This window comes from Echinops telfairi, unplaced genomic scaffold (genome assembly GCF_000313985.2).
Source record: "Echinops telfairi isolate 266 unplaced genomic scaffold, ASM31398v2 ScPeMD7_17;HRSCAF=63, whole genome shotgun sequence".
NCBI lineage: Eukaryota > Metazoa > Chordata > Mammalia > Afrosoricida > Tenrecidae > Echinops > Echinops telfairi.
Window position 1 is genome coordinate 3,098,720 of NW_022103914.1, and position 13,968 is coordinate 3,112,687.

A 13,968-nucleotide genomic window follows, 5' to 3' on the forward strand; every position below is an offset into this window, starting at 1 on the left:
GTTGTTTTCTCCTCCGGATTGTTTATCCCGATATGCTTGGTAATTTTTAAACTCAACACCAGACTGTGATTTTGAACTTGTCAGATGCTGGATATCTTTGTGTTCCTGTAAGCCTCTGCAAGCCCTGATCGGGACACAGTTGTTACCTGAAAACAGTTTGATCCTTTGGTCTTTCGTTTATTATTAGCACTGGGGCAGTCAAAGGCTCATTCTTTCCCATGGCTGAGGCAGACCCTCCTGATACTCTACCCAGTATCACAGGAATCATGGAAATTGTCCGGGTGGGAATAGAGGCTGTTCATCCCTAGACCTGTATGCCTCCTGAGCACTGCTACCTCTAGTTCTCTCCACTGTTCGTTTCCCGGGTCTCAGGTACTTTCCACACACAGGGGCTCCTCTGCAGATCTCGGAGGTTCTCTCCTCCCTAACACACTGTCCTGCGAATCCCAGCGGTCTTGCTCCCCTGGCCTCTCAGCTCCCATTTGCTCAGAGACCCAGCCAGACATCACGTCAGTTCCCTTCTCTGAGCTGTGACTGGAGAGCTCTCGCCAGCGGTCAGGCAGCAGCTAGTGGAGGGCTCACTCTGGTTCCCACCCTGCACGATCCGGTATTGGCTGACGCAGTGTAAGCCATCCTTTCGTGTTTGGTTTGGTTACGAGCCCTGTTGGTGTAGTGAGTAATGTGTTTTGGTTACGAGCCCTGTTGGTGTAGTGAGTAATGTGTTTTGGTTACGAGCCCTGGTGGTGTAGTGAGTTATGTGTTGGGCTGCTATCTGCCAGGTCAGCCGTTTGAAAACACCAGTAACTCTGAAGGAGAAAGATGAGGCGTTTTACTCTCATATAGAATTACAGTCTCGGAAACCCACAGGGAGCATTTCTACTCTGACCTGTGCGGTCACTGTAAGTCAGAATCAACTTGATAGCAGTGAGTTTGGGTTTGTTTGTTTGTTTGATGTTTTGGCTGGGCAGGTATATAGATAAATTCAGACCCTATACCCCTTCTCGACTGGAAGAGTCAATCCTGATAGCTGTCTGTATTGTTGGGTTGTCATCAAGAGAGAGGAAGAGAACATTTGTCAGAGAAAATCAGCTTTGCCAACATCATCCAATTCATAGATTCCTGGAGTTACCAAACCCTTAAAGACCCTTTAAGTCTTAGGAGCAGTTGTCTTCGGATATGGACCTTGCATTGAGATTCCTAGAGTCTACATTTGAAAAGGCCTAAAAATTTGAGGACATGGATTTGCAGCACAAAGGGATTAACAAACTAGCATCAGTACTTGCTAGTTTGAGATCAAACGTAGGGACCCTAGGGGACCATGTAAATTTTTAAACAGAGGGTAGAGCAGGAAGTCCTGCTGAAGGCAGTCTCTTCAGGCAACTGGAGTCATCCTCCACAGAGCAGAAGCAGGGTGTCCAGTAAGAACGCTGTAAAGGGTAAACTGCTTTGTGAGATTGAAGTGCTTCCTCAACAAGACCTGCACACAGAGAGCAGTCTCCTGACCCATCCAGAGTATCTCTGCCAGAAGAGGGAGGGCTGTTTCCAGAGAAAGCCAGTCATGAGGCCCAGTGGAGAAATGATATCTGGGGAGTCTCTTCTCGCCACTGACTAAGAAGGAAAGCATGCAGCGGGGAGAAAACTGAGCAGTAACGCCATACCAGCTCGTCGGAAAGGGGGGTGGACCAAGCGACAGCTGACATCGAGGGAACTGTCCTCTAAAATTCTCACTGCAGACACCCCCCCCCCCACTGGATTCAAGATGTACACAGACTCAGGACAGCAGGTTATACCACAAATAAACAATTGACTTGGGAGACAAAAGAATTGGATTTGAGTTCTGATGCATGATGCTTACTTAGGTAAGTAGCATTGGCCCACAGTTCCACTTCTCTGTACTTTGGCTTCCTCATCTGTGCCACGACGATCCGGAAAAGGCAGAGTAATGAAAGAAGGGATGAGGTCTGTTGGGCCTGGGTAAAGTACGAGGGTTTGGGGGATCTTGTGTCTGCTCTCGGCCTCTTTTCCCTCAGGCTCATGTATTTTTGCTCTTTTTTCTTACTGCTGATCGGTTCCAACCATGCCGGCCCGTAAAGAGATAATCACGAGGATTGAGGTTCTGTCCCGGTTGCCCCCATCTCTAGTTCACTCTGCTCCCTTGTTAACAGTGATGACTTTGGACCGCACTCCTCCTCATCCCCAGGATATAGAGCCAAGAATGCCAACGCCGTATCACCCACGGAGGCGACTCTTGGCTCAAGAAGTGGTTTTTCTTCACCATCTTTCCAACCTTTTCCTTCAAGAAGCATGTTCCTTGCCCCTCTGCTTCATCTCAGGGATCTGGAGCCATGCTGGTGGAGCAGGGATATCTGTACTTTCTGAGTCAAGTGTTCAGAGATTTTTCTTTTTGAGGTAGAGTTATTGGCTAGGAAATACACACTCACAATTCTGGGTTCTCCAGCGTTTCCTGAGAGGAACTGAAGCATTTCTTAAAAACCTCTCTCCAGTCAATTCTGGTAGCATTGCTGAGAGCTGACTGTAGCCTGGCCCCCAGCCCCAGGGTTCGCCCCTGATTGGCGTTCCACATCTCTCCCTGAGCTTCCTTGTGACGCTGGATGACTATAGATTTGCTTTCCAGAATCGGCGTGCCTCTCCTTAATGCTGTGGCCAAGCCCTGTCCCCACAGGAGGCTGGCCTTGCCCAGGGGGGCGGGATTTCTCTTCCTCCTCCATCTCCCATCGCTGCCACTTCAACGCCCCAACCTTGGGGCAGTATTTGTCTTGGGGAGCTGCTTTTCAGACAGCATTGCTTATGGCTCTAGAAGCCAGGGAAGGCATTGCGGAAGGCCTGCCCTTCTCCTCCAGCTTGTATGCACATCCAGTCCAGAAGGGGAACTCAGGGAGGTTCGGTCCCGGGCCTTTGAGTTTGTCCGGGAGACTCACCAGGCGATCTGGAGGCCGCTCCACAGGCAACGAAGAGCGGGACGAAGCCCATTTTAATCCCCACTTTTCGTGTTCACCAGTGGCTGCTGCTCACCAGCCTCCCGTTGTCAACAGCAACCGCACGTGGACCACTTCCCAAACATTGTACAGATATTAAGAAATACAATGCACATCTGAGTCATCAGCTCTAAGTCAGCATCTAACAGGGTATGTTCTTCAGGGAAGCCTGTGGAGGAAGCATTGTATACATGGCGTATAATATCGTCATCATGATAAAAAGGCCAAGACAGCTCCTATTCTGATGAACAGTACTTACGGGTTGGGGCTAGAGAAGTGTGCAGGCGTGTGTGTGTGTGTGTGTGCGCGCGCGCGCGTGTGTGTGTGTGTGTGTGTACACACGCACTAGCTTATGAAACATAAAGTCACCAGACTCCTCCGTGGCGTCTCTATAAACAGCTAGCCTTCCCGGGCGCCGCCGGGAGTAGCCCGCATCGCCTCCCTCGCTGTGGTCACTTCCTCCCTGGAGCTGCTGACCCCGACCCCTCCGCAGAGATAGCTCGGTGCCAAAAGATAAACACCAGTCGTTGCGGGCGGGGGGTGGGGGGAGCAAGGCTCCAGGGACTGGTTTCCTGGCATTTTCCCTTCGGAACACAGTCTGCGTGGATCGGCAGCCCCAGCCCGAGATGTGCTGTGAGGACGCGGGCAGCTCGCCTGCCCCCCAGCTTCTTTCGGAGCGAGCCCCGGGAGGGGGCACCTGGCTGCGGCCTGGCTGCTGAGAGGCGGCGTGCGAGCCCCACGCACAGCTCCTCGGTGCCAGCGCCGGGAGCCGTGGGCTCAGCGCCCACTCGGCTCTGGGGGCCCGTGGGGGCGGGGGGCGGCACAGAGCTCACATCGCGCTGCCAGCTGACTTTCCCTCCCTGTCGCTGCTGGCAGAATACGTACACCAACGCGGACAAGCTCCTGGAAGCGGCGGAGCAGCTGGCTCAGACGGGGGAATGTGACCCCGAAGAGATCTACAAAGCCGCGCGGCACCTGGAGGTGCGGATCCAAGACTTCGTGCGCAGGGTGGAGCAGCGCAAGCTTCTCCTGGACATGTCTGTCTCCTTCCACACACACACCAAAGAGGTAAGGGGGGCGCCCCCGGGAAGCGGGCTTCGCGGGGACTCATTTGTTCTGCGGAGTCTGGGGGTGGCTTCCTAGTAAAATGGGCCCCGGAGTGTGATCCCTGTCTGGGTGGCCTGGGGTGGGGTGGGATGGTAGACCCTGCTAATGTTGATGACACTGGAAATTAGCTTCTGATCAGCCTGAACCCAAACGGGACAGATGCCTTCCCCAGCCCTCCTGCGGAAGGAAAGACAAGGAAAAATAAGTGTGTAGGGGTGGGGTGGAGGGGTACTGTGAGAGAAGAGCTCTGATGGCACAGTTGTTAAAGCACTCGGCCACGAACCAAAAGGTCAGTGGTTCGAACTCACCAGCTGTCCCTTGGGAGACAGCGATGCAGTCTGTATCTGTAATGGTTGACAATCTTGGGAACTCGGAGGGGCAGTTCTGTCAGATAGGGTTGCTGTGAGTCAAAATTGGTTGCCGCTGAGGGGTTGGGGGTTTCGATACCAGAGTGTTCAGCCTTAGCCTGAGAACTTTGGGAACGCCAAGAGCCTCTGAAAGAGGAAACAGATGAGCAGAGACTCCCTCCCTCCCCCATGCCTGGTAGTCTTTGGTTGTTGGCCGATTCTCATCAGAAATCAGAGCCCCGTAGAACTTGGATCACCATACTCCTCGGCAAGGAGCACAAGGAGGTGGCCCAGGTGGTCTGTCTGCATCTGTCTGCCCGGGTCACGTGAAAGGCATGGGTTCTCACCTGGACATGAAGGAAGGGAGCCGCATGGGTGGGACTGGAGACTGCGCCATCTCCGGAGTGGAGACAGGAGAGGGTGGGTCATGCTGGGCTGTTAGCAGGACAGACAGGCCCATAGAGGAGAAGGGCTGCAGACCTGCAATGGCCTTCCATTTCTGATGAGCACCTATGCTCTGAGAAGGCGGAAGTGGTCAGCCAGGAGGAACCTCCAGCTGCTCCCAGAATAACACTCTTGGCAGGGGAACTCCTTAGGGGCTTGCATGCTGGTGTTCCCTCGGGGATCTGTTGTAATAGAGTGTTAGTTAAAGTCTGATTGCTACTCAGGAAAAAAAAAATAACCCTACTTAATTAAGTTGATTTTTTAAATATTTGAAATGCATTTAGAAGCAGGGTTGTTAATTCTTCACAAGCCTTTCTGTCAGATCGTGGGAATGAATGCCAATCATTGCAGCGCCTATCAGAGGAAAACATGAAAAGATAATGTTTTCTAAATTGAGGTTCGTAGGCAGATGAAGGACCAGCCTGCCAGCCTGGAGCGGGCCCTGCTTCCTCTCCGCTGGGCTCACAGCCCCTCTCTGATGAGAGCCTGCAGAGCTGGGGGATTAGACAGGCTCCCTGCCTGCCTGTCTGCTTCCTTCTAGCTCCTCTGCTTCCTAGTGAAGGTACCAAAGGCCCCCGTGTTCCCCATTTCAGTACAATGGAACGGACGGGGTAGAACTGCCCCTGAGCGTTCCCCAGACTGTAACTATTTATGGGAGTAGAAAGCCTCATCATCATATATATATGTATGTATATATCAAAGCCATCGAGTCAATGCCAACTCATAGCGACCCTACCGGACGGGGTAGAACTGCCCCTGAGAGTTTCCGAGACTGTAACTATTTATGGGAGTAGAAAGCCTCATATATATATGATGAGGCTTACGATAGATATATGATGGCATACGATATGCCATCGAGTCGATGCCAACTCAGAGCTACCCTATGGGGTAGGGAAGAAGTGTCCTGTGAGTTTGTGCAACCGTAACTCTTTACAAGAATAGAAAACCCCATCTTTCTCCCACAGGTGTTCATATTAAAGGCCAGTAAAGTGAGACCTGGAGGATTTTTCCCTACCAAGGAATTTACTAGAACAAGAAGCTGTCAGGAAGTAGCATAGTCTCTTTGCCTGGACTCCCAAAATATGGAGGGAGAGGGGAGCTTCCAAAAGCTCATGGAAAAATAAAAATGATTGATGATATTTTTTCATGAACTTTTTGAAGCCCTCTCATATATGTATCTGTACATATATATACCAACATGTCTAATACAGAAAAGTCCTCAAACTATTGGGCTTACTTTATGTTGGGAAGCTAGTCATTTTTCTAAAAAGGAGAGGGAGGGGTAAGCCAGTTCATTCAAATCTTTTAGTTATGCGAGTTCTTGGGCTTGAGCTCAGCAGACAGTGCAAGTGAAGGAAGCTGGGGTGGAGCATCTGCGTTGCAAGTTCTCCTCGGGTCCGTAGAGCATATAGGAATGGAGGAATAAATGGTTCGATGTGAGCATCCCTCAATGGACTCATGAAGGATCTCCTGAGGTTTGTTCTTTCTGTACTTAGTACCTTTCATGTCGTCTCACCCCCTGTCACACTTTGCTAAGTGTGGGTCCTATTTGATCCTGGGCCCTTTAAATCTTGACCCCCTCCTCTTGACTTTCCATGCAAACTTCTGTTTTTTATTCAAGGCAGTAGGAGCTGAGTCTGATCCTCTACAAGTCTGTTACGGAACAAACTTGTTGCTGTAGCTTTTCCCCACTTACAGTGAATGAAAGTAAGTGACCTGCTTAGTGTTGCTAAACTGGGTTGCTGATAAGTTGCCTTCCTTGAGGAGCCCTGGTCATGCTACGGTTAAAACAGGTTGCTGCTAAACAAAAGGTTTCAAGCCCAGTAGCCACTCCTCAGGAGAAAGATGTGGCCATCCGTGGCCATCCGTTTCCATAGAGATATACAGTCTCAGAAACCCTACGAGGCAGTTCCCTTCCGTCCTGTGGGTGTCTCTGAGTCAGCATTGACTTGGCAGTGGTGGGTTTGGTTTACAGCCTTCCTACCCAGTCTGGTTCACTCCTTTTTTTTCATGTCGTTTCTCCTGTCCTCACTTCCTTCTTACCCATCTCAGTTGCTTGCTGAAATTTTGTATTAGGGCCGATGTGTAATAGAATGTGAGGTGTGATCCAACTGTGATCAAATAAAAGTCACCTTTCTAGAAGATTCCTGAGAGTCAACTGAATTTCTATCTCCAGAAGGGATTTGACCTAAACTTGTGACTCCCTAGGCTGAAGCTTATGCTTTTACTTTTGTCCACTTCCTGCCACAGAAGGCTTACCCTAACTAGAATCAGACAGAAACAGAAAGAAGGCATGAAAAAACGGTTAACTCCCAGCCTCGTGTGCTCTGCAGAGGAACAGTCTGCATAATGCTGCTGGCCCTGCTTTGTGGGGGGCTCTTGAGAACCCTAGGAGTTGGAAGGATTGAAATCTAAGAACCATTTCATTGCAGTTATTCATAATCTTCAAAGTAGAGGCCATCTAACCGCTTGACGCTGGGCGGTTCACTAAAGAAGTCACGGCGCATCTATGTAGTGAAGCATGCACTCATGATAAGTCACACGGCCAAAGGTCCGCCTTGGGCTGAGGAAGGGCAGGTGGTGTAAAAAGCTGTCCATCCAGCAAGACCACACTTTGGTTCATACACATGTGGAATAAAGACTAGAAGGAATCAGACCCCAAACTTCAGAATATTAAGGGTGATTTGGTTTTCTTTTGTGCATTTTTCTATTTTACAGGTACTCTTCAATGGTAATCATTCAGTTTAGAATCTGAAACTATCTCACTACATGCTGTCACACAAAAATAAAGCAAGTCTTGATCCCTATGGACAAGGGCTACTTCATAGAGAAGAGCGACCAATGTGCCCTCAGCTCCTTCTTACGCGTCCAGAGCCTCAACCTTTAGTACAGACTGTACCAAACTTTCACGTCGCTCCTTTTTGCCTGGGGCCAAGAGGGAAGACGGCTCTGTTTTCTGGCCTGGCGAGCAAGGGAAGGGGTAGGGAAAAGGGCAGACCCGAATCCTCATTTTCTGTGTCCAAGGATGAGGCATTTGGCATTTCCAGCAAGTGCCGTCTGCTCTGCAGAGATTGTCAAGACAGGATTCTCCTTCCTTGCTATGTTTCCATGGAGATGTTGCAATTCCTGGGCTTTCAAAATAGCCACTTTTAGGTACTTTTGCACTAAGAATATGAGAGTCAAACTGATGAAGGAGATTGGCCAAAATAATCAGGCTCAGCACTTGGCAAGAGCTTCATTAAATGCCCACTTCCCTTTATTCCTAACCTTGCAGAAGCATCCTTCCATGCTTCTCTGTTCCCAAACAGGCATGCCTGCACTTGCTCGCACACACATCAGTCCCATGGACCTCTATCCACCTACCCTAGAACCAGAAGTAAAGCACTCTTCAAAAGAAGGATAATGGTCACAAGAACAAACTAGCTCCTTGTCCACCCAAAGGTTGATGGGTCATTCCTAGCCAGAGGCGCCTCAAAAGAAGGGCGGGCCCGGTGATCGGCTTCCACAGGGTCCCACTTTGGAAGCCTAATGGAGCAGCTCTCCTCTGCGCTCAGGGGCTCTGGGTGGGTCGGAACAGACTTGTCAACAACTAGCGTCAGCACAACATGATAGTGACTTAACAAATAAAAGCTGGTGGTCCAGGCCAAGGAAAAATGATGTCTTCCAGATGAGGGAGGGGCGCTTCGCCCTGCCGAAACAGTGCTCCTTTCAGCAACCCTCTGGGCACAGTCAATTGTATGGGTGTGAGTCGAGAAGTATTGCCACCCAAGTTCTAGTTCAGACCTGCTCAGGTTTAGCCCATGCACAGCATGTTGAGACACGCCTCTACCATAGTGCGTGGCTACAGACATGTTCTCTCCATGTCAGTCTCCTTAGTGTGCCTGCCGAGGGGATCTGCGGGCCCAGCGTACATGCAAAGACAGAGGTTATCTCAGAAGGGTCTGGTGACTGTATTGGGGACTCCAAAGCTGTCATATTAATAGACTGTCTTGAGGCACACAGATCACATCATGAAGATGTTTAAGAAGATAGAAAATGGCACGGGTGAGAATAAGACCAGAAACATTGTGTTAGGGAACTGCTTTCTGTGGCCACAGTGGACCAGCCCGTTCTTTCAGGTCAGCAAAGGCTGTCCTTGGGAACTTTTGCTGGGAAACCTTACCCCATCCATCCTACATCCTTTATCTTGCCCCTTCAGGCGTCTTGTTGTTCCCCAAACTCACAGAGCCTTTCAGAAGAACACAGTGTGAGTCCCTTGAGAATTCCAAAACTACCATTTTGGGGTGCTCAGAATTCTTCAGAGAAGGGCTCTCTCCCACTGCTATCAAGTCCATACTGGCTCATAGCGGCCCCATAGGACATAGGAGAACGGCCCTCCTGCATTTCTGAGACCCTAACTCTTTGTGGGAGTCAAATGTCTCATTTTTCTCCCGTGGGGCAGCTAGCAATTTCAAACTGCTGGCCTTGTGGTTAGCAGCCCAGCATAGAACCCACTCTGCGACCAGGACTCCTTCCGGGATGAGCTACAGGTATGGACACACCATCTTCAGAAAGGTATAGACTTAAGTGGGGGACACATCGAGAAATAAGCTGTTCACGTTTTGGTATTTCTGTTTAATAAGGCCTCTTGTGGTTTCTCTAGTGCGGCTTTCTTACTTACCCTGACATGCAGCAGTCTGCCAAGGCCGTGGAAATGGGCAGCCAGTCAGCAGGAGAAAGAGAGGGTGTGAAATGCCCTCTTTCCTTGGTCCCTCAGCTGCAGCGCACTCGATCTCTACAAAACTCCTTCCTTGCCCCCTCCCTTCCCGCAGTTTTCAGGGGTTCTTTCCTCAGGCTGCTCCCCAATGGAAACTGGCTATAGGGAGGGCCTGTGGGCTGGCCCCTCCTACCTGCACACAGATTGATACTGTGGTTCACCGCCATTGGACTGGTCCCTAATTCTCAGAAACTCCAGGCACAACTATACAATCTTGTTGTGTACTGGGACTTTGGGATCCAGAGGGTTTCCACGGACTGATTTTCAGAAGTAGATCATGGGGCCTTTGGTTCTTTGCTTTGTTTTGTTTTTTCCCTTAGTCCACCTTAGTCTGGAAGCTCCACAGACAGCTGCTCAGCATCCCAGGAGCACGCGGGCCTCCCCCGGCAGTGAGCGGGAATCGAACGCACGCGGGAAGGCGGTCTCCTTACCGACGAACCACCACCGTGCCCAGGGTTTTAAAGCTAGCCTCTTATATAGCAGTAAACATTCTCCTTGGCTGTGATCCTACTGAGGTTCCAGAATTTTCCAAATGAGACCCACGCTCATGGATTGGGTACCCTTGACTGCAATCACACGAATTCCATGGGGGAGAAAGTGTGCTAAACCATCCCGTGCGGAAAGCAGGGCTTTGTGAGAATCCCACAGCGGCATGCTGGTGGAGGGGCATAGCATTCTCTTGGTGAGGAAGAGGATGGGTAGAGCGGGTGCAGTGCTCACGTGTTAGCCCCTAGACCAGCACAAGGTGGACAGAATTACCCAAGGAGAGAAAACCCCAAACTGAAGATATTTCAGATCCAAGGACATGTGTCTGCTGCCACGATACAAAGGGGCTCCTTGATTTACTCAAAGGCTCCCAAAAGTTCTGGGTAGAACATGGGCTAAAATAACGTATCTCTGACTCCCTCTCTACCTATTGTTTTCTTTCTCTGCTGAGCTGTTTTCCCCCCTGGCCAAACCCCAGAATGTATCTGTCCCACTAGCTCTGCTAGGTAAAGCCTCCTGGTTTCAAAGCAAACACCAGTCTCATTTTTCCCACCCTCATTTATAAAAATGTTCACTATGTGGAACCCTGTGACCTGGTCCTGGAGACCCATCTTAAACAATAGGAAGAGCTATCCAAAAAAAAGTGTTTTCAATAAATCCGTCTAACTCTTCAACATGTTCAGTGCTTATTGTAGTTCAAAGCTCTACTGAGCTCTTCTAAGTTGGTGAGACTCCTCACAGCACCCAGGCAGCAGTCCCTCACCTTGAGTACCATAGGGGAAAGCTTGCCTAGTTGCATTGAAATTAGGATAAGGTACATCTTTAGCATCCCACATCCCAACCAACCATCCTGAGAAGCACAACACCATCTCACACCGCACAGGTCATGCTTCCTCATCTCCATCTACTGCTTATGGAGCAGCACATCCTCGGTCGCCTCTTCAGACTCTCATGACAACTCCCGGCAATCAACGTCTGGCTGCCCGGACGCCAGTATGCCCAGTCCTCTCTTCACTCCCTTTGCAAAGGATGCTGTCGTTTCTGTCCCCGCTCGAAGACGACACCTGTGGGCTTCGCCACACTGCAGGGGGAGTGAAGTCACTTGTGGGGAATGCCAGTTCTAGTGGGGTCAGCATAGTAAGGATGGGAACTGAGTGCCACTATTGGAACACGCTGAGCCCTCCGTGTGCCGAGGAGGAAGCTCAGTCGGATGTGGCAGGGAGTCGATCCGTGCCTCGCCCCCAGCCCGCTCTGCCCTGAGTGCAGTCTCCGCTCTCTCCCCACAGCTGTGGACATGGATGGAGGACCTTCAGAAGGAGATGCTGGAGGACGTCTGTGCAGACTCGGTGGATGCAGTGCAGGAACTGATCAAGCAGTTCCAGCAGCAGCAGACAGCCACCCTGGATGCTACACTCAACGTCATCAAGGAGGGCGAAGACCTGATCCAGCAGCTCAGGTCAGCGCCTCCCTCCCTGGGGGAGCCCAGCGAGGCCAGGTCAGCATGGCAGTGCTTCCCGGTGGGAGATGCCTTGGGCTCAAGGCGAGATAAGTCATGTCCCAGTCTTGACTCGGCCGTGTGTGAGCGTCAGTTTCTCCCTCTGTGAGACCGAAAATGCCTGCCACCGTGTCTCCCTTGAGCTTCGAGTGAAATGATGAATGTGAGCGCGCTGATGTGTCAGAGCCTGCGTTATCACCCATGATGTTTTTCAACACCGAATAACTAGTGTTGCCCTTAAGAACTCTGGCATATTTGGTCACATGGGGATGGGCCGTGACAGAATAGAGTGCTATTTGGCATCGGATCTTAGGCTGAACTCCGAACGCCAACAGCCCAGTCGGCATTGTTACCCTGTGCTGAAGGCTGGCTTTGGCCCCAGGAAGATGTAGATGTTGTATGAGTGCTGTGGTCACACTTAGTCCCCTTAACAATCCCGTGTATGACCTCTCCCCCTTGACTCTGTGCTGCCCAGAAAATAAAACAACTCCAGACTCACCTTAAACAGAGATAGCCAAGAGGGGGTGGGGAGTCCTTGTGGGAGAGCTTGTGGTCACATGGAGTTAGCACCACTGCCTCCTTATGGCTGGCATTGAGTCTAACGTTTCCCACTCCTGTCGAGGGCGCTGACTCCTCAGATGAAGGTGCCAGGAGGCCTTGAGCAAGCCCCCAGCAACGTGTGCCCTGCCCAGGTGCTGGAGAAATAGGACGCGATCGTGCTAATGATGCCTGTCCACAGGGACTTGTTCCTCTCCCCAAATTACGGTGTGCTGGGACCCGTGCCAGCTATGGGCAGAAATAATCTCATCAACAAGTCCCAGGCCAATTTGGAGGCCCCAGGGGAATTACTTCCATTGGAGAGGGCTTTCTTGCCCCCCTAGACCACTTGTCCAATTAAATAAACGATGAGAAAGTACCATTAGAAGGCCCTAGTGGGTTTTCCTGTTGGAAATTAGCCATTTCTATTCCAAACACATGTGCAGTGGCCTGAGCCCTCCCCACTATTGTATCCTGGCCAGGCAGATTCTTTCCCTTCTACCCACCCCCGTGCATAATTATGAATATATAACTCATAGCAGTCTGCCTATCAAGGAAACTCCACTGCTATTTGCTTGTGAAGAAAAACTCAACCTCTCTGGGCCTCAGCTGAGCTGTTTCATCTGTGTAATTAAGGGGATTGCTAGGGAGGGGGTGCGGGGGGGCGGGGGGCTCTCTCAGCTCAGGAATTTAGTGATGATTTTGTGCTATCTCGCCAAACACTTTTCACAAGCCTGCATGTCCTCACTCTGCCCAGGTAGATGTCACTTACTTTTAGCATCTATCCGCCAGCACTACACAATGCCTCGGGGCTTAAGGCTACTACTGCAGGACAGGGAGGGGAATGATGCTTGTTGTACAGGTTCCGTGGGTCTTAGACAGTGCCACTGGCAGGTGACCAAGAGCCATGGGTGACCATTCACTCCTTCGTTAGCCCAACTCTGCCTGGGATCCCGTCGTAGTCAGGACCAATGTCACAATGAGGTGCTTTTAATGAAAATAAGTCTGTCCTCAGACGGTTTAGTAAACTAGAAGTAAACTAAATTCAGGGTGCTGCCACTCAGGGAAGATTTCATCCCTTCTTCTCTCTGTAGGGAGAAATCTTTCTCTTTTGGCTTCTGGTCTTCAGGCATCTGTCATCCATTCTGCGCTTGCTCCTCTTTCTGATCAGCACTTCTTCTATAAACCTCAAAGGCCCTTAGGTTTTGACCCCAGAAGCCAGTAGGTTGAATGCACACTCTATACTGGTAGGGCCTCACTAACTTAACAAAGGGTGCTCGAGTCCCATTTGGGATCGCACCCTAAGTTCTGAGGATTACCCACACACATTTTGAGTCATATTATTATTAAGATTCCCACACATATGTCAGGGACAACACAATTCAGTCCATAACCACTCCTCTCCCTGACTTCAGGACCAAAGACAGCGAGAAGGAAGTGGTGCTCAGTGGTCCTGGTCAGGATGCCTCACACACATCGCCACACGTCATCTATAGGTCTCCGCGGCTCTTCTGGCCTCGTCACGGAGGCGCTTGAATGGCCACTGCATCCTCTCCGATTCCCAGCGAGTGTGACGCTGACCCTCTGTACTGTACAGCACAGTCAGAAATCATCCTCTTCCTTCCGGAAACTGGTGCTGGAAAGACACTGAGATGCATCATTCAAAGGACAGTCATATCCCACCACTAAGTCCCCAGCAAATGCATGATTAGTAGTCTTGAGTGCCTCTCTTCGCTTAAAAACCAGAAATTTATTTCCTCGCAGAGTGCCTGCTCTAGGAGCAGGCTTCTCTCTTTCTCT

The 13,968-nt window shown here is 50.6% G+C and overlaps 1 protein-coding gene across 13 annotated transcripts in view; it reads left to right on the forward strand.

The window, feature by feature from the left end:
• Positions 1 to 13,968, forward strand: part of KALRN (kalirin RhoGEF kinase) — a 653,766-nt gene that overhangs the window by 357,453 nt on the left and 282,345 nt on the right. For 10 of the 13 annotated variants that reach the window (XM_030884807.2, XM_030884808.2, XM_030884806.2 and 7 more), the window contains exons 11-12: positions 3,873 to 4,064; positions 11,423 to 11,631. In XM_030884807.2, coding sequence (XP_030740667.1) covers positions 3,873 to 4,064; positions 11,423 to 11,631 — 401 coding nt within the window. The remainder of the gene's footprint in view (positions 1 to 3,872; positions 4,065 to 11,422; positions 11,632 to 13,968) is intronic. The other 3 variants (XM_045287542.1, XM_045287543.1, XM_045287537.1) reach the window with 1 other exon arrangement.